Below are 25442 nucleotides of genomic sequence, written 5' to 3' on the forward strand. Positions count from 1 at the left end.
AACAGCTCCGAGTAGAACGTGACTTGTGTTATCTCGAAATTACGATAATTACAATATGGCATGAACGTACTTAACATTTTAAAAATATTAGACGAACATCCAACTAAAACGTTTCAGAAAAAAAGAAAGAAAAAAAATCATGAATAAATAAAAATTATTAGACCTTATTAAAGGGATAGTTCACCCGAAAATGAAAACACTGTCATTTACACTCACCCTCGAGTTGTTCCAAACCCATATACATTTATTTGTTCTGCTGAACACGAAGTAAGATATTTTGAAGAATGTTTGTAACCAAACAGTTGTGGGGCACCATTGACTTCCATAATACATTTTTCCACACTGGAAGTCAACAAGACTCTCTGACCAAAAATCTTACCAACCCCAAACTTTTGAATGGTAGTTTACAGTAGGCCTAAGAATCATGAGAGATTGAGATGCTCCTGAAAAACTCGATACTAAGAGGAGAATGACGTTTTAAGCCTATTGAACCGAAAGTCACGTCAGAAATAGAGCTGAAAACACACATGTGAGCCCGTTCATTAGAAACCATGAGCTTTTATTGGAATGTTTCACCATTACACTTATAAATCCCACCCATGTGTCATCTGCCTTTATCAAAACAAGCTTCTGCTAATACTGGCACGATCATCATTCCACTCAGTCATGTTCACATGACCGGTCTGCACTCATGAATAAATGACATCTGAAGGTAAAAGCAGTTGAGTATCTAAAATGCCATGAAAGAAAGAGAGAGACAGACAGAAAATCCAGTATATGGGATTTTTCGTAAAGTTTTCTTTTAGTCACAAATTTGATAGATTGAAAGCAAGTATCAAAGTAGAGCGGGAAACACTTTGCTTTAATGTGGTAGGGGTCGAGGGTCATAAAACATTAAAATAAAGGACGAGATGGAGCCGTACACACAGTTCAACGTGATTCTTTACACCCTTAAATGACAATAATGACGCCGGTCCAGTTTTCATCATCAATCTGAGTTCAGTTACACGCCGTCACACATTCACTGAAGACTGAAGCTGTTTCGGTTGCTTACACTGGGATAAAATCAACAAAAAAAACACATGTTCGTATGTTTCCAGCAGTCGGGTCTTTCACCGTCGGACACGTGTCTACTCTGAGGGGACCAACAATAGAAAAAGTATTTCTTATTTTTGCTTTTGCACCCTACCATCCCATAAGTGTGTATGTGTGCGCGCGTGTGTGTGATGGTTTAGGACATGACGCCGAACACAGGGTTGTGGCGGCAGATGCTCGGGCCGATCTCCTCGTAGTCCTTCTTGGTGTGACACACCTGGTAGAACTCCGGCTGAAAAGCAGACAAACACAACGTCACAAAAGTGTTTAACTGGGTATCTAAAAATCTGATTTAATACATGCACAAGTGAAATGAACACCATATGAGTGGGGTCTATGCTTTAAAATAACTCAAAACCATGATTTAAACATCTGGCAAAAACAAAAAGATGAAAAATGTCACATTTCAGCCTTTAAATCTTTAAAGAAAATGGATGAGTCAGTGATTATTTTTATTTAAAATATGGTTTAATATCTACGCAATACTGTTCAAAAGTTTAGAGCCAGTATGTTTTGTTTTTTTCCTAAAGAAATTAATATTTTTATTCAGCAAGGATGCATTAAATTGATCAAAGGTGAAAGTAAAGACATTTATAATGTTACAAAGATTCCATTTCAAATAAATGCTGAACATTTTTATTCAAAGAATCCCGAAAAATAAAATGTATCAGTCAAAAATATGAATCAGCACAACTGTTCATCATAGATAATAATCATAAATGCTTCTTGAGAAGCAAATCATCATATTAGAGTGATTTGTGAAGGATCATGTGACACTGGAGACTGGAGTAATGATGCTGAAAATTCAGCTTTGATCACAGGAATAAATTACACTTTATTATATATTCACATTGTAATAATATTCAGCAATATTGCTGTTTTTACTGTATTTTTAATTCAAATGCAGCCTTGGTGAGCAGAAGATATGTCTATGTTTATGTATACATCTTAATATACATCTCATTATTATAAATATTCGTATAATTTCCCCAATCGCTTACATTTTTAAAATGCACATTAGCTTCTTTTAAACCACCGGCCGAATCTTTTGAAGTTTAAAAATCAGTCAAATTTGTGATTCCTGTTTTTCTGTCCCCAAATTAAAGACCTCTTGAAATGATCATTAATACCTTTCTTATTCCATTTAAGACTTTTTATGGCTTTAAATTTGCTCAAACTGAGAAGACTTTAAAGACCCGCGGGATCCTGATTTAACATCCCGCAGAGTGACTGTAATGAGGATCATCACTAAACATCAGTGTAATTGAGTTCTCAGAGAGACGCTCCGATAAACAGTGATTCACAGACAGGACATTTTAATTGATTAATTATTATAAGGCCATTAAACAGCAGCTCCGTTTCTCTCTGACCTGTGCAATAAAAGAAGCTGTTATTCATACAAATGAAGTCTCTTTATTTTATGTTAAAGTCTCTTTAACAGTGAACGCTGGAACGTTAGCGTATGTTGATATGTTGATCAAGGAAAGTGATTCCTCGTCAGATGAGACGTTCTCAGACGCGGTCACTCGCTAGACGACGTGATTTCAGACAAAACATTATACCACTATACCGATACACACACGGTTTCTTTCTCAACGGTGTACGTTTACTTAAGACATAAACCACTGTGGGAATGAATACCTTCCAAAAAGGCTTTTTTTTTTTTGTTTTGGGTGTACGTGAAGCACATTTGCTCATCCGCGTTCGGCTCCGACTGGTTTTCACAATCGTTGAAAGCCAAAATCGATATCCAAAATAAATTCAGATTAAAGGTGCAGTGTGTGATTTTTAGCGGCATCTAGTGGTGAGATTTGCGAATTGCAACCGGTCAATAACTCGCGGCCCTCCTTCAAATTGCAAACTCGAATGAGAAGCTACGGTGGCCGACGTAGGATCGGAAGATGTCGTCGTCTGAGTCAGCAGAGAGTAGCAAGTCAAGCAATGAGGTTTCTCTATATTATATTTTATATTAAATTATATTTACTTAATTATTCAGTAAAACCACATGTTATTGCGATTGTTATTTTTACTTGTTTATCATTGTGTTAGTCTTTTATTCACTGACTTTACCATAGCTTGTTTCCATGCTAGTTAGTATAAGATAAGAGCATCAAAGCAGCTAACTTAGGTAAGGGGAAACAGCTAAAGTTACGATGTCCGAGGCGTCGTTCAGACAGCATGTTTTTCTCCACGTTTGCCGCGTCAGGGACAACCTGAGTATTCTGCTGCGTCTTTTTCTGCTGCTTCTCATTCAAGTTAGTGACGAAACGCGCTCTGTAGCGCTCTGTTCGCTGTCGGCTACGGTAGAAACATGACGTCACAGTATGTCGACCTTCATAGAAGGGTGGCCGCGGTTATGTAGATATAAATGACTCATTCTAAGGTAATAAAAACATAACGGTTCATTAAGTGAGGTCTTTATACACCACTGAAAACATAGTTATGGATCTTATATTGCATTTCTGTCAATAGATCCTCAGAAATATCACACATTGCACCTTTAATTGCACAGCCCTAATGCAATTATTATAATGCATTTAACTTTAGTTTCAATTATGCATACCTGAATAATGCATTATACATAATGGCTGAGTCAAGTGTTAATATTTCGCATTTCAATAAACCAATATTTCAACAAAGATAATGTAAGTAGCTGTAAATTGTGCGTGTCTGTAAGTGAGTGTGAGAGTGGGAGAGAGTGAGTGAGTGAGTGAGTGAGTGAGTGAGTGAGTGAGTGAGTGAGTGAGTGAGTGAGTGAGTGAGTGAGTGAGAGAGAGAGTGAGAGAGTGAGAGAGTGAGAGAGTGAGTGAGTGTGAATGTGTATGAGAGTGAGTGAGTGTGTGTGAGAGAGTGAGTGAGAGTGTGTGTGTGAGTGAGTGAGTGAGTGAGAGTGTGTGAGTGAGTGAGTGAGTGAGAGTGTGTGAGAGTGAGTGAGTGAATGAATGAGTGAGTGAGTGTGGGAGAGTGAGTGAGAGTGTGTGTGAGAGAGTGAGTGAGTGAGTGTGTGTGTGTGTGAGAGAGAGAGAGTGAGTGAGTGTGTGAGAGGAGCGAGTGTGTGTGAGAGAGCGAGTGAGCGAGCGAGCGAGAGAGCCCTACGGCAATTAGTATAATGCATTTAACTTTAGTTTCAATTATGCATACCTAAATAATGTATTATACTTAATGGCTGAGTCAAGTGTTAATATTTCGCATTTCAAAACCAATTTTTCAACAAAGATAATGCAAGTAGCTGTAAATTTGAGAGTGTGTGAGAGTGTGAGAGAGTGAGTGAGAGTGTGAGAGAGTGAGTGAGAGTGTTTGAGAGTGAGTGAGAGAGTGAGTGTGAGATTGAGTGAGAGAGCGAGTGTGTGTGAGAGAGTGAGAGAGCGAGTGAGTGAGTGTGAGAGAGAGAGTGAGAGAGTGAGAGTGAGAGAGAGCGCCCTACTGCAATTATTATAATGCATTTAACTTTAGTTTCAATTATGCATACCTAAATAATGCATTATACTTAATGGCTGAGTCAAGTGTTAATATTTCGCATTTCAATAAACCAATTTTTCAACAAAGATAACGCAAGTAGCTGTAAATTGTGTGTGTCTGTAAGTGACTGAGTGTGTGTGTGAGTGAGTGTGTGTGTGTGAGTGTGAGTGAGTGAGTGAGTGTGAGTGTGTGCGAGTGCGTGCGTCAGTGAGTCTGTGAGTGTGTGTGACTCACAGTCGAGGCCAGCATGGATCCTCCAAACCACACGGCGTATCGCTGCATGTGATGGGTGATGACCTGAACGTCGATGGGTTTAGGCTGTGAGAGCAGAAGAGATGCAGAGGAGATATTGAGTTTTCTGAGTTCATTTCTCATTCTAAACACACCGACGCTGAAGATGATCTTTAAACGGGACCTTGAGTTTTCCTCCGCTGAGCTCCTCGCTGAGCTTCAGGCGAGCGTCGACCGTTCTCTTCAGGTCTCTCTGCAGACGCCGGCCGAAGTCACGAAACATGGTGGAGCCGCCCGACAGAACGATGTTCTGCAAAAGAGGACGCGCGTTTACACACACACAGGGATTCTGCGTTTACACACACAGGGTTTCTGCGTTTACACACACACTGGGTTTCTGCAGGTTTCATACACTGCAAAAAAAGGCTTTCTTCCTCAGTATATTTCTGTCTTGTTTTCCAGTATAAATATCAAAACATTTTTAAATCAAGATTAATTTACCGGAAAAGCAAAATTACTGAAGATATGAAGTCTTGTTTGATGAAAAATGCCAAAATTAACTGACTAAGTGTTTAAAACAAGCCATTGAGGTCAGAAAAAAAACTTAATTCAAAGTGAAAAAAAATTGACCCCATTTTTTCTTGTTTTAAGCAAAAACTCACTTCATTTTGATGGGTTTTTTTTTTATAGAAAACAAGACTTAAAATCTTCAGTCATTTTGCTTCTCCAGTGAATGTACATTAATTAAGAATGTTTAGATATGTGTACTGGAAAACAAGACAGAAACACTATAAAAGAACATTATTTTGCAGTGTAATGATAGATTTAAAGCTTTACAAATACCTTTTTAAGACCAAGTAAAGAAAATTTAAAGAATAAAATGAAGGGAACACAACACGTAGCAACACTTTAGAGTTTGGAAATACAACTTACAACAGATTTACATTACTTTTTAATTCCTTTTACAAAACTGATAAAGATGAGGGCTTGAATACCTCCTCGGCACTAGAATATGGAAACTTTTACTGTACCTTCTGATGATAATGCAATCATGTTCTTTCATGGTATTTCTGTCTTGTTTTCCAGTACAAATACCTAAACATTCTTAAATCAAGATACATTTACTGGAGAAGCAAAATGACTGAAGATATGAAGTTGCATTTTGAAAAAAAAATCATGAAAACTTAAACAAGGGGTCAGAAAAATAATCTTAATTCAAAAGGGAAAACAATTTTTCTGACCCCTTTGGCAAATTGTTCTTGGTTTAAGCAAAAACTAGACTGATTTTTTCAGTCATTTTGCTTCTCAAGTAAACACATCTACAATTTAGATATTTGTACTAGAACACGACAATTTTTTGTTGATGCTGCAGTTTAATGCATGACTTTATGAATTTAAGACTTTCTGCTCTGACCTTTATAAGGCCTTAAATTGTGGAATTGTGGAAGACTTTTTAAGACCAGTAGAAACCCTGTTCCTTCAGCACAGAGAAGCATTACTGACCTTATAGAGCGGACGGCGCACGTCGATGGGACAGTTCTGAATGACCTCGTCGACCACCTCAGAGATCGGCTGGGTAAAGTCTGGATTAGCGAACTGGGAGAGGAAACAAGAGTGTGTGAGCGTGCGGTTTGGGGACTATTTTTAAAATCCACTTTAAGACATTTTTGAAGAACTGCACAAACAAAATGAACAACCCCCCAAAATATCTAAGGAATGTACCTGAGAATATTTTACTTAATTAAACAGGCTGGGGCAAACATTCAACGAGGACTTATCAGCAAAACATGATTAACACACTCAAGACTCAATATGAACATACAGTAGAGGCCAAAAGTGATGTCCAGAGGGGATATTTGTTTTTAATGACCTTAAACCTTCAAAATATGAGAATTTTTTTTAAATATGAGAGAAAAACAAAACACTAAGCTTGGCTAAGGTATTTATCTGACGAAATTATTGGGCAAAAAAAGGCAAACTTAAGCTATTGGTTTTATTTTACTATGCAAAAAAAAAAGCATTTATTAACTACAACATAATCAGCTATTAATATTTCATTGGTTCTGCATGTGTTCATAATTTCTTTGTATGACAGCCTGGATAAAAATAGTTTCATTGTGTTATTATCATCACATAAAACAATCGACCCCAAGCACAACTACTCAAAATACTTAAATCATTTTGAATAATATTTTAATAAAGAGTGTACATTTTCCTAGGCCAGACATGTACTCAAATTGGTTTGTGTACTAATATCAATGCATATGAATTAGATGTCGACTGATAATACATTTAGCTGATAATGTATAAAAAAAAAAAATGCAGATACTATAATGTTCTTTAATAGCAATATTAATATTAATATTGTTCCCAGGGGGCGGGGTTTATGTACATTTTAGGATTCATGATGTCACTAACCCAGGAGGAAGCTCACTCCGTTTGTTGTAGTCCTTAAAAAACGATTTCTTTAAAAGTAAATATCTCCCTTTGCTTTGAACTTTGAGCGTTGTAACTTTACAGATGTTGTTTATGCTCAAACAGCAACATTACGCACTAACTAAAGTTAGAAAAGTCAAATCCTAATCAACCACCCCTTTAATAGGTCTTTAATTAGCAATAATAGAAAGATGTCTGTGCGCATGTACGAACCTCAGGATGAAAGAAGATCTCAGGTCCCAGGAAGCGCTCGTAACCCACGTCGATGGTGAACTCCTTCTTGCTGATGGCGTTGATGCCGGTGTACTGCTTGATCCATTTGGTTCCGTCTGTGTCGTACTTGCTGAACTCCTTCACCAGGTCGGGACAGACGTAACTGAAGCGCTCCTGCACGGCAGAAAGACACGCTCAGAGGCCTCGTCTACACTGCAGGTCTAAAGCCCTATTCGGACGGGACTAGTGTGACATGGAGAGGTGGAGTAAAGTAATGATTACCAGAGCTTCTCTGTGATTTTAGTCCCGTCCGAATGTGCATCTCAGTGATCATGATCAATGTCAGTAAAGATTACGGTGACTTTTACCTTCAGTAAAAAGGTCTGGAAAAATGACCTCAGGTGATACGTTCGACCGGACATAACTGTTTTATATATATAAATATAGGTTATATGTGTTTGCGCACGTGATATCAGGAAGTAACATAATACGCACATGATGACAGGAGTGACGGCGGTGTGTAAATCGAGTTACTCTCACACTTCTGCTAGTTTACTGAGATCTCTGATCCCGTGCGAATTGGCCATTAATATTACAGACGTCCTGTGGTAGAATTACATCACTCCATCATCTACCCTAGTAAAGCTAATCCTGTCCGAATAGGATAGAATATTTTTCTGCGACGTCGCGCTGGAACAACAAACACAAAGTGTGGCGATGATAATTTCAGGTACTGTTTATGTGCTTTATTTAATGTTAAAAGCGTGTCATGTGACTTTGAATATCATTTAGTGCTCCAGCTTTGTAGCTGTAAAAGCAACAGTGGATAATTCACCTCAGATCTTGAATTAAACAAATGGAAACAAGAACGTTCAAACTGTGAACAAACAAGTGTATTCTTTGACAAAGATTGTTTTAGTATCTCAGTAGACTATGTATTTTTAATAATGTTTAAATGGTGTACTATTTGTGAATATGATTATGTAGCGACTTATCCATTTTCTTGCGAGTGCCGTCGAGATTACTCTCTGGTGCCGCGAGACTCCGCCCACACATTGTTCTGATTGGCTGTGGGTTTTGATTGATTTTGACGCATCTCACAGTCGCGTCTAGTGTGGACAGACACATTATTTGTCGCTGGAATCTTATCACATCGCATCTGGTTAGGACACGGTGTAATGCCTCAGAAAATCCAATCTGCCCGTTTACATGACAGTCGCATTGGCACATATTTGATTTATTTCCACATATGAATGAGGCCTGAAACGAAAATCTTGAAATATCCGAATGCATGCGTTTTTTCCCCTGTTTACACGTTCATAGAACACATCCGATATGTGTCACATATGAGCAAAAAAAATCGGAATTGGGTCACATTTCACTGGCTAGCGTCTGGAGGACGAGACGCTCGTGTGATCATCACACACACACACACACTCACCTTGACGGCTTTGGCGGTCTCCAGCGACTGCTCCGGTGGGATGCCCACCTCTCTCTCCCTCAGCAACTGCTGCGTGAAATACGTGATGTCCCGGCCAGCGATGGGAATGTGTTTAATGCAGCTGCCGATCACGTATCCCTCCGCCTGTCAATCAAATCAGAGACTTTTTAACTTTCCTGCTCTGTCCCACTGAGTCCCGTGAGCATGTAGATCGACTTCAACAGGATCAAAACGCATTAGGAAACATCAAAATATGCATATCATGTGACAGTTTCAAATTTGACGTTCTTCCTCAGTATTTCTGTCTTGTTTTCCACATTCTTAAATCAAGATACTAAAGAAGATATTCAAGATATTAAGTCTAGTTTTGTTTTGTCTTAGGTAAGTCTTGTTTAAGTCTAAAAATGTATCAAACTTAAGTGAGTTTATGCTTAAAACAAGTGAAAATATCTGCCAAAGGGGTCAGAAAAAGAAACTTAAAAGGAAAAACTAAATTATTTTCCTGATATTATTTATTGTTTTAAACTCATAAGACACATTTTTCAGAAAACAAGACTTAATATCTTCAGTCATTTTGCTTCTCCAGTAAATATACCTTGATTTAAGAATGTTTAGATATTTGTACTGGAAAACAAGACAGAAACACTGAGGAAGAACATCAATTTTTGCAGCGCATGACTATAATTTCTAAAGCTTTTATCATGGTATTGAATTAAGTTAGTGTTGTCCTCCTAATAAACAAGTTTAATAACTTTTCCATATAACAAAAAGAACGCTGAAGATTTTAATGCAGTAAAACAATACACAATAAAAATATATTATTAAATATCAAATATATTCAAACAGATTAAAGTGTAAAAGGACAAAACCATTAAATAATACTATAATAAAGAAATTACAACATATTCAGAGATCTTATATGGCCAGATTGAAATGTAAAAATGTTTAAGTGTAAATCAATGTTTGAAAATGAAATGTAAAAATGGCACACATTATATTCCAGCTCTCAGGACTGACATGAGTCAAACATTGTTTGACAGAATCCACAAGTGGACAGAATCATTCAGAATTAAAACAGCACATTTGACAGAATGATTGTTCTGTAGTGTGTGTGAGTGTGTGTGACGTACCACTGGAATGACGTGAGTAACTCCGTCTCCGCTGTCGATGACGGTTCCTGTGAGCGTTCGCTCCCCGACCTGCCGAGACGTCCATGATGCTGCCAGAGCCAAAACAGCCTGACGAACACACACACACACACGATCAGCCAAACACAGACGTGTGTGTGTGTGTGTGTTTGAGAGCTGCTCAATTAATCGTTAAAAAGATTGTGATCTCGATTCAAACACCCACGCGATCTTATTCCTAAATGACAGCGATTCGGCTCTGTCTATTAAACCTTTGACAAGTGAACAATCCAGAGAGAGCAGTTTGTCATGTATAGATATGAAACAGCTTCACAAAGTCTTTTCAAACAGACTGTATCATTATTTCTGTGTTACAAACATTCAGATCATCACAAAAGTGTATAGTTCAGATATAAACACTGATGTCTACGGTAGGGTAGAGTAAATCACCTTTTGAAAGATACTTAAAGAAAATAAAGATTGTATCAATTACATCGTTACACCAGTAGGTGGCGACAAGTGACTTAAAATCTATACATTTTTATGTATGTCATTGAATCATTCATTCAAGAGATTTGTTCAAAAAAGCAGATTCATTCAGTAATGAAACAAGTCAAGTCATCGAATCTTTCACTCAAACTGATTAAAAAAATAAATAAAAATTCCTTCAAATCAATACAATATTTTTTAAATAGACTTCAATAATTAACATTTTGTCAGAACCTCTATTAAATTACATGTAATTTTGTTTAGTCATCTATTCAGAATCATGATCTCCATTTTAAACAAAAAATCGTGATTCTCAATTCATCCAGAATCATGCAGCTCTAGTGTGTGTGCGTGTGTGTGTGTGTGTGTGTGTGTGTGTGTGTGTGTGTGTGTGTGTGTGTGTGTGTGTGTGTGTGTGTGTGTGTGTACCTGCACAGCGATGTACAGCCCCGGCACATTGAAGGACTCAAACATGATCTCGGCCGTGTACTCGCGGTTTTCTGGCGTGTTTAAAGGTGGTTCAGTCTGCAACAGAGAAACCAAGAGCAGGAAGTGATGCGCTGGTCTAAATTAACATCTAGCACAGTTACATCATGTTCTAACCAGACGCTTTACACCACAGGTGTCAAACTAAGTTCCTGGAGGGCCACAGCCCTACATAGTTTAGTTCCAGCCCTGCTTCAACACACACACACACACACACACCTGCAGTTTTCAAATACGCCTGAAGGACTTGATTAGCTGATCAGGTGTGTTTAAGTAGGGTTGAAGCTAAACTCTGTAGGGCTGTGTCTTTCCATGTTAATCAGAGGTTTTATTCTTACCAGCCGCAAAGAGTGACAATATGAGATTTTATTTGAAATGTTTTCCATTTCTTTGATTACGAGATGTAACAAAATCTATAAATTACAACCAATCAGAAGAGTGTGTGGGCGGAGTCTCTCTGCAAGCACACGGATACAATCTTTGTCATAAAATACACTTGTTTGTTCACATTGAGTTGAACGTTTGTGTTTCCTGTAATTTATTTACAAGATCTGAGGCTAAAAAGGTTGATATTCAACATCATATTAGATGCTTTTAACATTAAACGACACACATAAACAGTGCCTGAGATTATCACTGTCATACTTTGCATGTTTTTCCAGCCACGACGACAGAAATAAAAAACATTTCTAAAATAGTATAGAGACATTAGATAATCTGAAGACCAAGCCCACACCCAATCCAACCGTCTCCATTGACTTTGCATTGCGAGAGGCTGCCTCCTTGTCATTTATGACTTATAACAAAATACAAAACAATGTCTAAAAGCTGCTGTGTGACAAGGTGTACAGCAAACAAGCTAAATAACCCAGAAATAAGGTTTTATAAGCTGGCGACCCCCAAAAAACGAGCGTTTAAGGACATAAAAGTGCACACAGGCTGGAACGAATGGGTAAATTGTGGGATCCTGACACTGACAAATTTACACTATGTGTAGTAAGTTAAACATTTGTCACTGGTGAGTCAAATATCAGTTTTATATATTATATTTCTGTAAGATAAGCAATCCTGTCGCCGATTACATTCCCCTCCAGCGGGCGTAATGTTAGTTCTCAGAGTAATGAGACTCTCAATAGACCTTATTCAGAGCAGCGCCATGACAGGTATGAGAGTGAGGCTGTGAGGGACAGACTTGCTGTTTTTCCAATGGCATCCGCTGTAAAAAGCTCCTAGGTTATTTTCCACGGCTTATATTGTCGGGAGTTTTTTGTCAACTGAAATTTTTTGGAAAGATATTTTTCCAGTGTTTCATGAGCAGAACAATCCAAAAACACTAGGCGCGTTTCCATTACAGATTTGCGCAAAACGTTCGCGATTTTTTTCTAAATGTCGACAAAAAACGATTGCGAATTGACGGCGTTTCCTTTAACCGATGTTATGCGACTAAAACTTCATTTTTTCCTCTCGCAATAAGTAAAATCATTCCAAAAACCATGGTAACGGACGTTGGTAGGATTATGTACTATATCCCAGCCACTGCACTAGACATTATTATTAATGGAAGGAGATGTATGTGTGTTTTCCAATCATTAATGGCAAGGAACGACCCTTATACTGTGAGTGGCTCATATGAGGTGTTTCTGGGTGTTTCTCCCTCATTTCTGCTTCGAGGTCTTGATTGTGGCATTACTTTGAGGTTTAGAATTCAGTTTTCCTGTAATTCTTCTGTCTTTTAGGAATTTAATAAAGAAAACTTGTCCAAACACACCGCATCATTACGTCAGCTGACCTGTAAATGCGCAAAAACTGTTTCCATTGCAGTTTTGCGAAATATTTATTTTTCAAATTGCCTGAAAAACCACCTCATGCGAGCGGGAAAACTTTTTTGCGATAAATGGGAGTTTTTGCGAAGTTGACGTGTTTCCATTGGGCGTATTTTCAATGCGCAATTTCAATTTGCAAAATTTGAAGGGTAATGGACACGCGGCGATAGTCACATTAAATAACAGTACAGCCCATTGAAGAGATGCATGTCTGTCCCCCACAGCCTCAGTTTCATTCCCATTAAAAATCAAAGATGGCGCTGCTGTGAATAAGGTCTATTGCCTGTATCCACTTTAGTGTCAAAAAAACGTACGTATTTTTGGGTTGACAGCTTGTTTGCTGTACACTTTGTCACATAGCAGCTTTTAGACATTGTTTTGTATTTTGTTATGTCATAAATGACATGGAGGCAGCCTCTCGCAATGCAAAGTCAATGGAGACGGGTGGATTGTTTTCCCCCCCGGTGTGGGCGTGGCCTAAATACGCTCTGTCTCTATCGTCAGCTGGTTAGGACAAAAACTCTGATTAACATGGACAATCACGTGTGTTAGTGTGTCCACCTAAAGCACAAGCTCATCACATGAGCATCAGCGTTTAGGGCAGTGTTTCTCAACCTCTCCTGCAGGGACCCCCTGACAGGCCATGTTTCTGTTTTAACCCTGAAATGGCACACCTGATTCAATTAATGAGTATTTATTAGAGTAGGAAGAGTAGGAATTAGTCAATTAATCAATTAGTCAACTACTCATTAAGCCTTTAATTAATTGAATCAGGTGTGCCATTTCAGGGTTAAAACAGAAACATGGCCTGTCAGGGGGTCCCTGCAGGAGAGGTTGAGAACCACTGGTTTAGGTGGAGTGTTACTCACCAACAGGAAGTAATGGTCCTCGGGTTCGGCCCTCAGGTACTTGAAGATCACCTGCTCCATAAACCTCTCCATCAGATCCCAGTCCTCCACGATACCGTGCCGTATAGGCCACTGCGGAGACACACACACTCAGATCACACACACGTCTGGAGGAACGGCACGCTTTCTAACGGATTCTCATACTCTACAGATGATGATGATGATGATAGACCTTCATCATCACGGCTGCTGGTCTTCATCACGTGACTGATTCGAGTGTCATATCGCTTTATGCAGTCTATAAGTATAAATTGTAATGCCATATCAGCAACTAAAAGCTATTCTCATACCAAGAGCAGAGCTGTACATTATCTGCCGGTTACACCGGTGCTGTTTAAATACAATCAAATAAAACCAAACAAAATAAAATAGAAATGAATAGAAATTACATTTACATGTGATAAAAATTCTAAAATGTTTTCTGGAAGGATTTTATTGAACAAGTCCATAAGAGATTAATAAACTAGACGGTCATGTGACATTTTGACACACATTATGGATAGAAATGTGATTTTCGCTCTTGCCAATGAAAACACAAGGAGCGTCACAAACATACACCACAACTGGCCAATCAAACTACTGGACCAGAACCTGCTTGTATCGTGTTTGTAACTATTAAAGGTCAAAAATTTTACTTTTATTAATCAAGGATGCATTAAATTGGACAGTAAAGACGTTCATAATGTTACAAAAGATTCTATTTAAAATAAATGCTTTTCTTTGTTCATTTTTTATTCATCAAAGAATCCTGGAAACATTTTAATCACAGTTTCCCCAAAATTATGAAGCAGCAGAAACTGTATTCAACATTGATAATAATCATAAATGTTTCTCGAGCATCAAATCATCATATTAGAGTGATTCCTGAAGGATCATGTGACACTGAAGACTGGAGTAATGATGCTGAAAATTCAGCTTTAAAACCACAGAAATAAATTACATTTCACAATATAATCACATAGAAAATAGCTATTTTAAATTGTAATAATATTTCACTGTTTTACTGTATTTTTGATCACATTAATGCAGTTGAGACCTTTTTCAAAAACATTAAAACAAATCTCACCGCCCCCAAACTTTTCAACATACAAAATCAGTTTTTCATGACGGTTCACTCACTTTGGTGGCGTAATTGGGTTTATCGATGGCTTCGTCTCCGATGAAGAAGTCGAGATCATCCACGCCCTTCATCATCCTCCGCTGAGCCTGGTCGCCCACCTTCGCCGACTCCTTAATGGCGATGCCTGACAGAAGAAAAGGATGATGGGAAGCCAGAAATAGTCAGATTACAGTCAAACATGAAGAGAGGCAGAAAAGAGAGAACTGAGTGCTGACGTGAGTCTACAAGAAAAGAAGAACGGCGTTATTTGAGGATGTGGTGAAGATTGTGAGATGATTTTATGATCTTTCGACCGATGAGTAGTCCAGTCATTTGTGATTCAGAGCTCAACACACTTGTAACGGAGACACATGCACTCTCTCAAAGCTGCTTTGAAACTGAGGTGACTAGAAACATTGACGCAACAGATGCGTTTTTAGTCGGTGAAAAGCAATTTCAAGCCAATAAACCACTTAGAAAAATTTATATTTACTAAAAAAAGCCACAAAAAAAATTATAGAAACTGGCTTTGGGAGCTGCTTTTAAACACTCACTCTTCTGCAGCTTCTATATGAGAATTATATTTAACTCTGCTTCCTGAAAATACCCTAAAGACGTGCACTACACCCTACAGACTTTAGCCTAGAACACTACAGACGTGCCCTACACCCTACAGACTTTAGCCTAGTACACTACAGACGTGCACTACACCCTACAGACTTTAGCTTAGTACACTACAGACGTGCACTACACCCTACAGACTTTAGCCAAGTACACTACAGACGGTGCACTACACCCTACAGACTTTAGCCAAGTACACTACAGACGTGCACTACACCCTACAGACTTTAGCCTAGAACACTACAGACGTGCCCTACACCCTACAGACTTTAGCCTAGTACACTACAGACGTGCACTACACCCTACAGACTTTAGCCTAGTACACTACAGACGTGCACTACACCCTACAGACTTTAGCCTAGTACACTACAGACGTGCACTACACCCTACAGACTTTAGCCTAGTACACTACAGACGTGCACTACACCCTACAGACTTTAGCCTAGTACACTACAGACGTGCACTACACCCTACAGACTTTAGCCTAGTACACTACAGACGTGCACTACACCCTATAGAAATACGCTTAGCACACTACAGATATGTACTACACCCTACAGAGTTGTCAAAACCAAGATACCAAGTCGGTACCGAAATTAAAAAATGTGACGATATCAGCATCAATGCCATTGAACGGATTCTTAAACACCTCTGATTGGCCATTGTGTTGATGCACTCAACATATATGTCTGTGATTGGCTACAATGATCAACGATGACATTTTTGACGCTCTTCGTCAAGCATTTGCATAGATCGAGAGCGTTTGAAAGCGGCATCTGTCAGTGGATATAGTAGGGATCTGCTGATAGACACCTGCTTTTAAACGCTCCTGTGTGTATCTGTGCAAGCGCTCGCTGAAGAGCGTCAAAGATGTCATTGTTGATCACTGTACCCAATCACAGACATATATGTTGAGTGCATCAACACAATGGCCAATCAGAGGTGTTTAAGAATCCGTTCAATAGCATTGATGCTGATATCATCTCCTTTTTAAAATTTTGATAATATATACAGACATAATAAGCCTAGTACACTAGTGTCATGCATTACACCCTACATATGTGCACTACACCCTACAGACATCAGCCTAGTACACTAGTGTCATGCATTACACCCTACAGATGTACCCTACAGACATTTTACATTTACATTTACATCAAGGTAAACATTTTCATTCTTATCAATTCTTGCTTTCCCTGGGAATCGAACTAATTAGCTTGGCATTGCAAGCGCCAACACTCTACTGTTTGAGCTACAGGAAAGGTCATCAGCCTAGTACACTAGTGTCACCCTACAGATGTGCACTACACCCTACAGACATCAGCCTAGTACACTAGTGTCATGCATTACACCCTACAGATGTGCACTGCACTATACAGTCGTCGGCACAGAAGAACAGACACTCACATGACGGAATGATGAACTGCGGTTCCGTGTTTCCTGCATATCCCAGTTTAGTGTACCTGAAACAAAAAGCAAACATTAATGTTCATATTCATTCACTCATGATGCACATGTCACTCATTTCTCAGTTCCTGGTTGGAGAGCCACAGATCAAAATAAATCAAACACTGCGGGTCCCATTTATGAACAATACATTCTGTCAGATTCATTTCTCTTTATGATGAGCACTTCATTCAAAGTGTGTTCATAAATCTAAAATATTTTTTTTCTTTAAAAATCACAACTCTGGAGGATCACATCTCACATACTTACTGTTTTTAACGATAATTACACCACCATAGACCAACACACGAACCTTTTGCATTTAAGATTTTTTTTTTTATTGTAAATAATTGGTCAATTAATCACAAACAGATGGGAGAACGTTTCATGTCTCAACATGTCAAACTATCTTCACTGTCGATCTGTTCTGATCAATTACATAATCACATAATCAAAACAGAGACAGATCTGCGGTTATAATACTTTACACATTCGTCAATGTCCAGCATTGATATTTGATACAGGTTATGGATATTACAGGATTTCGTGTTTTTCTGTGTTTGCCCATATAAGGCCGCAGCAAGAATACGGAAGTAGAGGAAGAGGAAGCAGCTGTGCGCATGCGCACAATACAAGACAACAGATTCAATCATTTTTACTTGCACTTCAAACACCATTAGTTTTACATTTTCACCATCGATCTAATCATGTTAGGCGGTCCTCTTCGCAAAATAACAAGTCACAAATGTCATATGAGCGTTAAAGCGGAGCGTTTTCTCGCCGCTCCGCGCTCCTGTAATCTCAGCATCACACATTCAGCACAAACACACTGATTTCATGACAGTTATTTGCGCATCTCTGAGCTGGTAAAAGCCAATATCGCAAAATCCAAACAGCAGCTGATAAACGGAAAACAGCCATACAGCAAGAGAATGTTATCCGTGCAGGAGCGCTACACGAGCGCGCGCGCCCGTGTAGCGCCGGTTTTCGTTAGCACTGGACAGATTACGTTAACTCACCCTGTGCCACAATCCACAACGCATGCCGGTAACCGAGCGGCCATCTCGAGTGGTTAAAGAGCCGGTGAGCTCCCGGTACAAGTGATCTGTCGCTCCGTTTGTGCGCGAGGCGGAACCCGGAAACGAGAAGGAAGCGTTTTCCACTTCCGCATTCAAGTGCAGAAGAAAGCGCGCACCCTAGAGCGGCCGCGAGCGTCACAGAGTGATGATGTGGGCGTGGCAGAGCGGCTCAAACACGTGACCGTTCAAATGACAGAACTTTTTTTTTTTTTTTTTTTTAAAGAACATTATTGGCGAAATTGTTTGTTTTGCCTAATAATGTCAAAGCACGACTGTGATATGGGAAAGATGATCTCAGAAATAATAGTGAAAAATCAGTAATTTCGTGGGTTTCTCCCATAACACACTTGCAGTCTTTCTTTGCATTTCCTGTATTTGGCCCAAGTGTTCAAGTGTGCATAACTTTTGATGCAAACAATGCAAGTAAAGTTTTTCCAGAGCTTTATGTGCACTTTTAGATTTTTAAGTTTCACTTTAAAACAAACGTCTAAATGTCTGTTTAGTAGTTCCTCAGGACCAGATGACGCAATTAAATTGTGCTGCTTCTAATCAAGTGTTTAAAAGCATTTGCAAATGTTTTACAAAATACATGCACTACACCCTAAAGACATCAGTCTAGCACACAACAGACGTGCACTTCACCCAAGTGTGGATTTTTAAGTGCACTTATTCCTGTCTCGTGCACACTCTCAAGTGGCTGTATTCAATCGTGTCAATTCTGTTCTATTTAATGTTTTATTAATGTTATCTGTGCACGTTGACATGTATGCAAAGCAAGCACGCCAAATTGAATGTTTGATTTTGATTGAGACAAAAAAAAAGAAGAGAAAAATAAGGGCGAAGCGCGTCACCTGCCGGACACTACAGTGACCTGCGCGCGAAAGAAGATTCCACGAGAACGCGCTCAGCTGTCAATCATTCTACGTGGACGCTTATTTGATAAAACATTGATGTTGTAGGTTTAAAAATTGTCAACGAGACATCAACAAGCTATTAATGAAAACACTCTTATCAACGATGTATGACAGTATTGTGGGTGCAATGTATGAGGCTAGTAGACCATACCTTGCACTACCTGTAAAAACTATCAACATTAAGCCAGGCTGGAACAGGCATGTTGAGGCACATCATTCAGAAGCTAGGGTAGCATTTAAGGCATGGGTGCATGCAGGCAGACCTAGAAATGGTCCGATCCTTGAGCATAACAAATTTACTAGCACTACACTCAAATATGCCATCTGTTACATTGGTAAACATGAACAGGCTATGAGAGCAAACTCAATGGCTGAGAAACTTAGGGGTAAGGATGTTAATGGCTTTTGGAAGGAGGTGAGAGCTCTGAATAGGGCCAACACATTGCTTCCATGTGTCGTGGAAGGGGTGTCTGGAGCTGAGAATATTGCTGAGCTGTGGAGGCAACACTACTCCGCCTTATTTAACTGTGTTAAAAGTGATCCCTATAGAGTGACAAATATTGCTAACAGTAGTCCAGTGATAATCACCTCCAGTGAAGTCTGCCAGGCAGTAGCACAGCTGTCTGACAAGAAAGCAAGTGGGTTAGACCACATTACAGCACAGAACCTTAAGTTTGCTAGCCCTAAGGTGGCAGTATTGCTTGCCATTTGCTTTTCTGGATTCATGACCCATGGTCTGCTACCTGAATCTATGTTGTCTGTTACCCTTGTGCCAGTTATTAAGGACAAGGCAGGCAAGGTTGGGAGTTTGGATAATTATAGGCCAATAGCCCTAGCCAGTGTGATATCCAAAGTACTGGAAAGGATTTTGCTTGATCGTTTAGGTCCTTTTATTGGTACCACTGATAATCAATTTGGCTTTAAAGCTAAGTTTGGTACTGATTTGTGTATTTATGCTCTGAAGGAGGCAACTCATAAGTACATAAGACAGAACTCATCCATGATAATTGGGTTTATTGATGCTTCTAAGGCCTTTGACAGAGTCAATCACCATAAGCTATTTGAAAAATTGAGACAAAGGGGTGCCCCTGATAGCATTATAAGAATCCTGGCTTACTGGTATGCCAACCAGAGTATGCAGGTTAAATGGGGTAATATAGAATCTGCCACTTTTGGGGTAAATAATGGGGTACGTCAGGGGGGGCTACTTTCACCAGCCCTCTTCAACTTTTACATGGATGAGTTATCCCATCAATTATCAAGTTGCAAAACAGGGTGTATGATTGGTAGCACCTTGGTTAATCATTTTATGTATGCTGATGATTTGGCCATTTTCTCTCCCAGCAGTGCTGGTTTTCAGCAGCTACTGAATATCTGCTCTGAATATGGGGTGAAATATGATGTGTTGTACAATGCCAAAAAGAGTGCTGTATTGATATGTAGGACAAAAGGGGACAGAGATCTTTGTTTTCCAGACTTTTATCTGTCAGGACAAGTGATGAGTGTCTGTAATAAAATTAAATATCTGGGTCATTACATTACAGATCAGTTATCTGATGATGAGGATTTGTACAGGCAGCGTCGCATATTATATGCCCAAGCTAACATGTTGGTAAGAAAATTCAACATGTGCACGGATGATGTCAAAATTAGCCTGTTTAAAGCATATTGCACTCCTTTGTATACTGCTCCTTTATGGACTAAGTTTAAAAAGGCAAGTATGCAGAAGCTTAAGGTTGCTTATAATGACTGTATGAGGATACTGCTCAACAAACCCAGGAGCTCCAGTGCAAGTGAACTGTTTTGTAATGCAGGGGTCAGTACCTTTCAGGCATTATTAAGGAGACTCATTTACAAATTTATTTGTCGCTTGAATGCTTCCAAGAACAGCATTGTTATGCGGTTGGTAAATCCTGGGTTTAGTGCCATACGATATCAATCTTCACTGTGGAAACACTGGTATAACTGTCTTTTATAGAAATGTTTTAGTGTTGTTTCTCCTGTTTTTATCTCGTTGTATATGTTTATCTTTCTCTTTTTCATGTATGTTGTATGTCATGTCTCTGCCTTCTGAATGGACCATGAGTCTGGAATAAAAGTTGATGATGATGATGATGATGATAAAACCAAAATGCAATTTATATTTTGTTTTTTGAATGACTTTGGCCAGCAGATGGCGCGCTCTATTGATGGTCTGATCTTATCTGCATCATAACTCAGTTATTTGTGCAGACTCAGAGCACAAAGAGGGTAAGGCAGATGTTATAAAGTATGGTAAGTAACGACGACAAGAATGCAGTTTAACAGAGACTTAAAACTTTACTCTCTCTCCATTGCGCAATCGTCAACATCTCTCATACATCAGCATCAGACCTGTCAATCAAGCGTCCGTTCACACAGAACGCGTTTTCCATTCCCCTGAGCTTCCTTTCCATTGTTTTCCACTAGGAATGTTCGTATCGATACTGAAGTAGCCTATTGAAATGGTTAGTAATGTGAGTAGGCCTATCGAAAGTAGGCGATAGTCAAATATAGATCATATTGATGCTTTTGGGAAACGCAGCCCAGAAATTGTAGCCTACATAGCTTGTGCAATTACATTTATTTAAATTGAACGTTAATAGTTCATAATGATCATGGTCTATCTGTAACTAATGTTAATATAAATCATACTGAAAAAAAAAGGTTACATTTTATGGGTGCAAAAGCCTGTCACTTATGAAAATGAACCATGGTTTTACTACAGTTGCTGTAGTTTAACTATAGGCTAGTATTTGTAGATTTCCATGGTTAGCCTACCACTAATACTACAGTAAACACATTTTAACCACGTGTAAACAAAAACATAATCTAATAAACTGCATTTAAGGCATTTTGAATGTTAAAATCCCTTTCAAAAGTGGGTATCTTTTTCTAATCTTTCTTTGATTGTATTATGATAAGTTAACATTTTTTGTGTTGTGTTTATGTACAGTGGAAGCAGATTTCAGATAAAAACATATCATTACTACCCATTTTACATTAGTAGCTAATTTAATAAATGTAATAGTTTACAAGTTCAGTTTAGCGGTATCAGTACAGTAGCTATTGATATTGACGATACCGGCCTTTGAAAGTATCGTATCGAAAATAAAATACCGGTAAGTGTTATCCTCGATCCCTAAAATCACATGCTAGATGGATGTGTTTTAAAGTCGCCCTGTGGTGAAAATCCAGCTTTTAATGTTGTTTATGTGTCTATGTGGTGTTTTTAATATCCTTTTAGACAAACCATGTGTAAATTCATAAGTCGACAGCATTGCTGAGTATATTCATCTTTCTAGCGGTGAAATATCCCTTAAAAATAAAGAACACGGTTTTCAATTCCACTGCACTGCAAAAACGCATAATGCCAGATTTCAGCACTCCTATAATGTCCTTACAAATCACACATGGATCTAATAAACTTGGGTACGACATGTATGTAGACTGTACGATGATCACACACCTATTGGCTACGACACAAGATAGTATATAGAATAAAATGTCATCAGCATGTGCTAGTGGTAAACAAATAGAGAAAGATGAATCACACTTTTGAGGAAATTGGGGTTTTTATGTGCGCCGAAAAAAAGAGGAAGTGAAAGAGGAGAATATGGCTTGGGAAAAGCATGCATGACAATTTTGCAATTGTTTTAGTTTTAGCGCCATCACGTTGATCAATATGTGAGGAGACGTAGGTCGTAGCAGCAAACACACTGAGATGATCATGCATAACACTTTCAGAAAATTATCACAGGCTATCTTTGGTTGCAAGACCGTCTTTGAACCTTTCTCACTGTACGACATTTTGGGGCCATCTTTCACTGGTCAGAGGTCAAAGGTCAAATTTATTTATAAAGCACCTTAAAACAACATGAATGCTGACCAAAGTGCTGCACAACAGACATACCAAAATATCATCATACAATACAATTTGAACAGCGTCAGAAAATAATAGATTTAATACACTGCAACTCATTTAAAAAAAAAAATTTCAACATGGACGGCAGAACAATTTTGATCAGAAAGTTTTGTTCTCATGAGGCTTCAGGACCCTTCTGGTCGCCGACTCGCCACACACCAATTCTACAAGGGAGTAAATCATATCTTGTAATTGCAACATCACAAACTTTGAATCTAACATTGAATATGTCCCTTAAGTAAGGGATAACGTTAATGTAGAGCGAGGCGGTTGTTATACCGAATACAACCCCGACAGGCTGATCAGCTGACGCGAAGCGGAGGGGTCTTGAATCAGCCTGAAGGGTTTGTATTCGCTATAACAACCGCATCGCTCTACATTATCCCACATGGCTACCTACCAAATAAATCAATAATTTGACACAAAATATTGATTTAACCTCCTCAGACCCGGTGTCCACATACGTGGACATCACATTTTTGGATGTGTGCAGCATAATTCTTATAATTCTGTGTAACTGGAACATGTTTTTAACGCGGACACCTATACTGCCATCTGGTGGTGTCAGGAGAAAAAAAAACTTAACATAAATAATTTCAAGATGGCGGAGAACACAGGCGAAATGTCATGTCACGCAGCCACATCAGACCAAAACGTCCACAATGTAAAAAAATTAATAACATTTCATTGTTGATTCTTGTTAAGTTATGCATAATAGTGTTGTATGATTAAAATGGCATGCACATTTGACAAACTTTTGTAACAGGGAAGATTTACTATGCTGCTAAATTTGATGTCCACATATGTGGACAATGGGACTTAACTTCGATGAAACTGTATAAGAATGTGAGCAAAAAAATGAGAATTTGTAGTTGCACTGAGCTTCATGGCAAACTGGCTCACTCACTCACGATCGCGCGCGCGCGCACACACACATACATACACACACACACACACACACACACACACACTCTTGCTCACTCGCGATCGCGTGCACACACACACACACTTGCTCACTCACTCGCGCACACACACTCTCTTGCTCACTCGCGATCGCGCGCACACACACACACACACACACACTCTTGCTCACTCGCGATCTCGCACACACACACACACACACACACACACACACACTTGCTCACTCCTTGCTCACTCACTCGCGCACACACACTCTCTTGCTCACTCGCGATCTCGCACACACACACACACACACACACACACACACACACACACACACACACACACTCTTGCTCACTCGCGATCGCGCGCGCGCACACACACACACACGCTCACTCTCTCGCACACACTCTCTTGCTCACTCGCGATCGCACCGTACACACACACACACAAATAAAAAGAACATTACTAGTTTGGAGAAGTTGAAGTTTTGGAGTGTTACAAAAAAGAAAGCAAATTTTCATGTTTTTTGGATCTGTTTTTTATTTGGATATACATTTTGTTTTTCCATATCAATATTCAGAAGTGGTGATCGGTTGACAGCTCTGCCCCTCTCTTCACTCGAGTGTCCAAGACATACGGCCAAATGAAACGACCACAAAGTCGATCATCGACCTCCGGCCTAGGGCGTCCTGGTGCCATGTGCACTGATGGGCACCCTTATGCTTGAACATGGTGTTCGTTATGGACAAGCTGTAACTAGCACAGAAGTCCAATAACAGAACACTGCTCGGGTTCAGATCAGGGGGGCCGTTCCTCGGAGTCCCCAGTCGGAGCACTTTCCAGCACCCCTCCCAGAGTCTCCAAGAAGGCCGGGTACTCTACACTGCCGTTTGGCCCATAGGCGCACACGACAGTGAGAGACCAATCCCCGACCCGAAGGCGCAGGGAAGCGACCCTCTCGTTCACTGGGGTGAATTCCAACACATGGCGGCTGAGCTGGGGGGCTATAAGCAAACCCACACCAGCCCGCCGCCTCTCACCATGGGCAACTCCAGAGTGGTAAAGAGTCCATCCTCTCTCCAGGAGTGTGGTTCCAGAGCCCAAGCTGTGCTTGGAGGTGATCCCGACCATCTCTAGTCGGTACCTCTCAACCTCACGCACAATCTCAGGCTCCTTCCCCGCCAGCGAGGTGACATTTCACGTCCCTAGAGCTAGTTTCCGTGTCCAGGGATCAGGTCATCGAGGCCCCTGCCTTCGACTGCTGCCCGATCCTCTAAGCACCGGTCCCTTACAGTCCCTCCTACGGGTGGTAAGCCCATGGGAGGGCGGCCCCAGGTCGCTTCCTCGGGCTGAGCCCGGCCGGACCCCATGGGGGGAGGCCCGGCCACCAGGCGCTCTCATACGAGCCCCAACCCCGGGCTTGGCTCCAGGGTGGGGCCCCGGCAAAATTTTCGGATCCAACTCACCTGGGCTGAGCTGTGGGTCCTGTGCTGTGGGTCATGACCGAAAGGACAAGATCCCCGATACAGGTGGCCGAAATGAGCTTTCTCCCCAGGGTGGCTGGGCGATCGCTTAGAGATAGGGTGAGAAGCTCGGTCACTCGGTAGGAGCTCAGCTGAGGTGGCTCGGGCATCTGTTCCGGATGCCTCCTGGACGCCTTCCCGGGAAGGTGTTCCGGGCGCGTCCCACCGGAAGGGACTATGTCTTCCAGCTGGCCTGGGAACGCCTC

General features: G+C 40.0%; 1 protein-coding gene across 1 annotated transcript; it reads right to left on the reverse strand.

Moving 5' to 3' along the window:
- Positions 1-538: 538 nt before the first annotated feature.
- On the reverse strand, positions 539-18049 carry actr3 (actin related protein 3). The gene is made up of 12 exons (XM_082174760.1): positions 17894-18049; positions 16836-16891; positions 14828-14952; positions 13670-13780; positions 10921-11016; positions 10006-10113; positions 8876-9019; positions 7435-7608; positions 6289-6381; positions 4970-5095; positions 4789-4872; positions 539-1327 (listed from the first exon to the last, which is right to left on the reverse strand). The coding sequence occupies exons 1-12, from the start codon at positions 17935-17937 to the stop codon at positions 1232-1234; spliced, it is 1257 nt and encodes a 418-aa protein (XP_082030886.1). The 5' UTR covers positions 17938-18049; the 3' UTR covers positions 539-1231.
- Between the last annotated feature and the right edge of the window lie 7393 nt (positions 18050-25442).

This window comes from Leuciscus leuciscus, assembly GCF_965113295.1.
Source record: "Leuciscus leuciscus genome assembly, chromosome: 7".
NCBI lineage: Eukaryota > Metazoa > Chordata > Actinopteri > Cypriniformes > Leuciscidae > Leuciscus > Leuciscus leuciscus.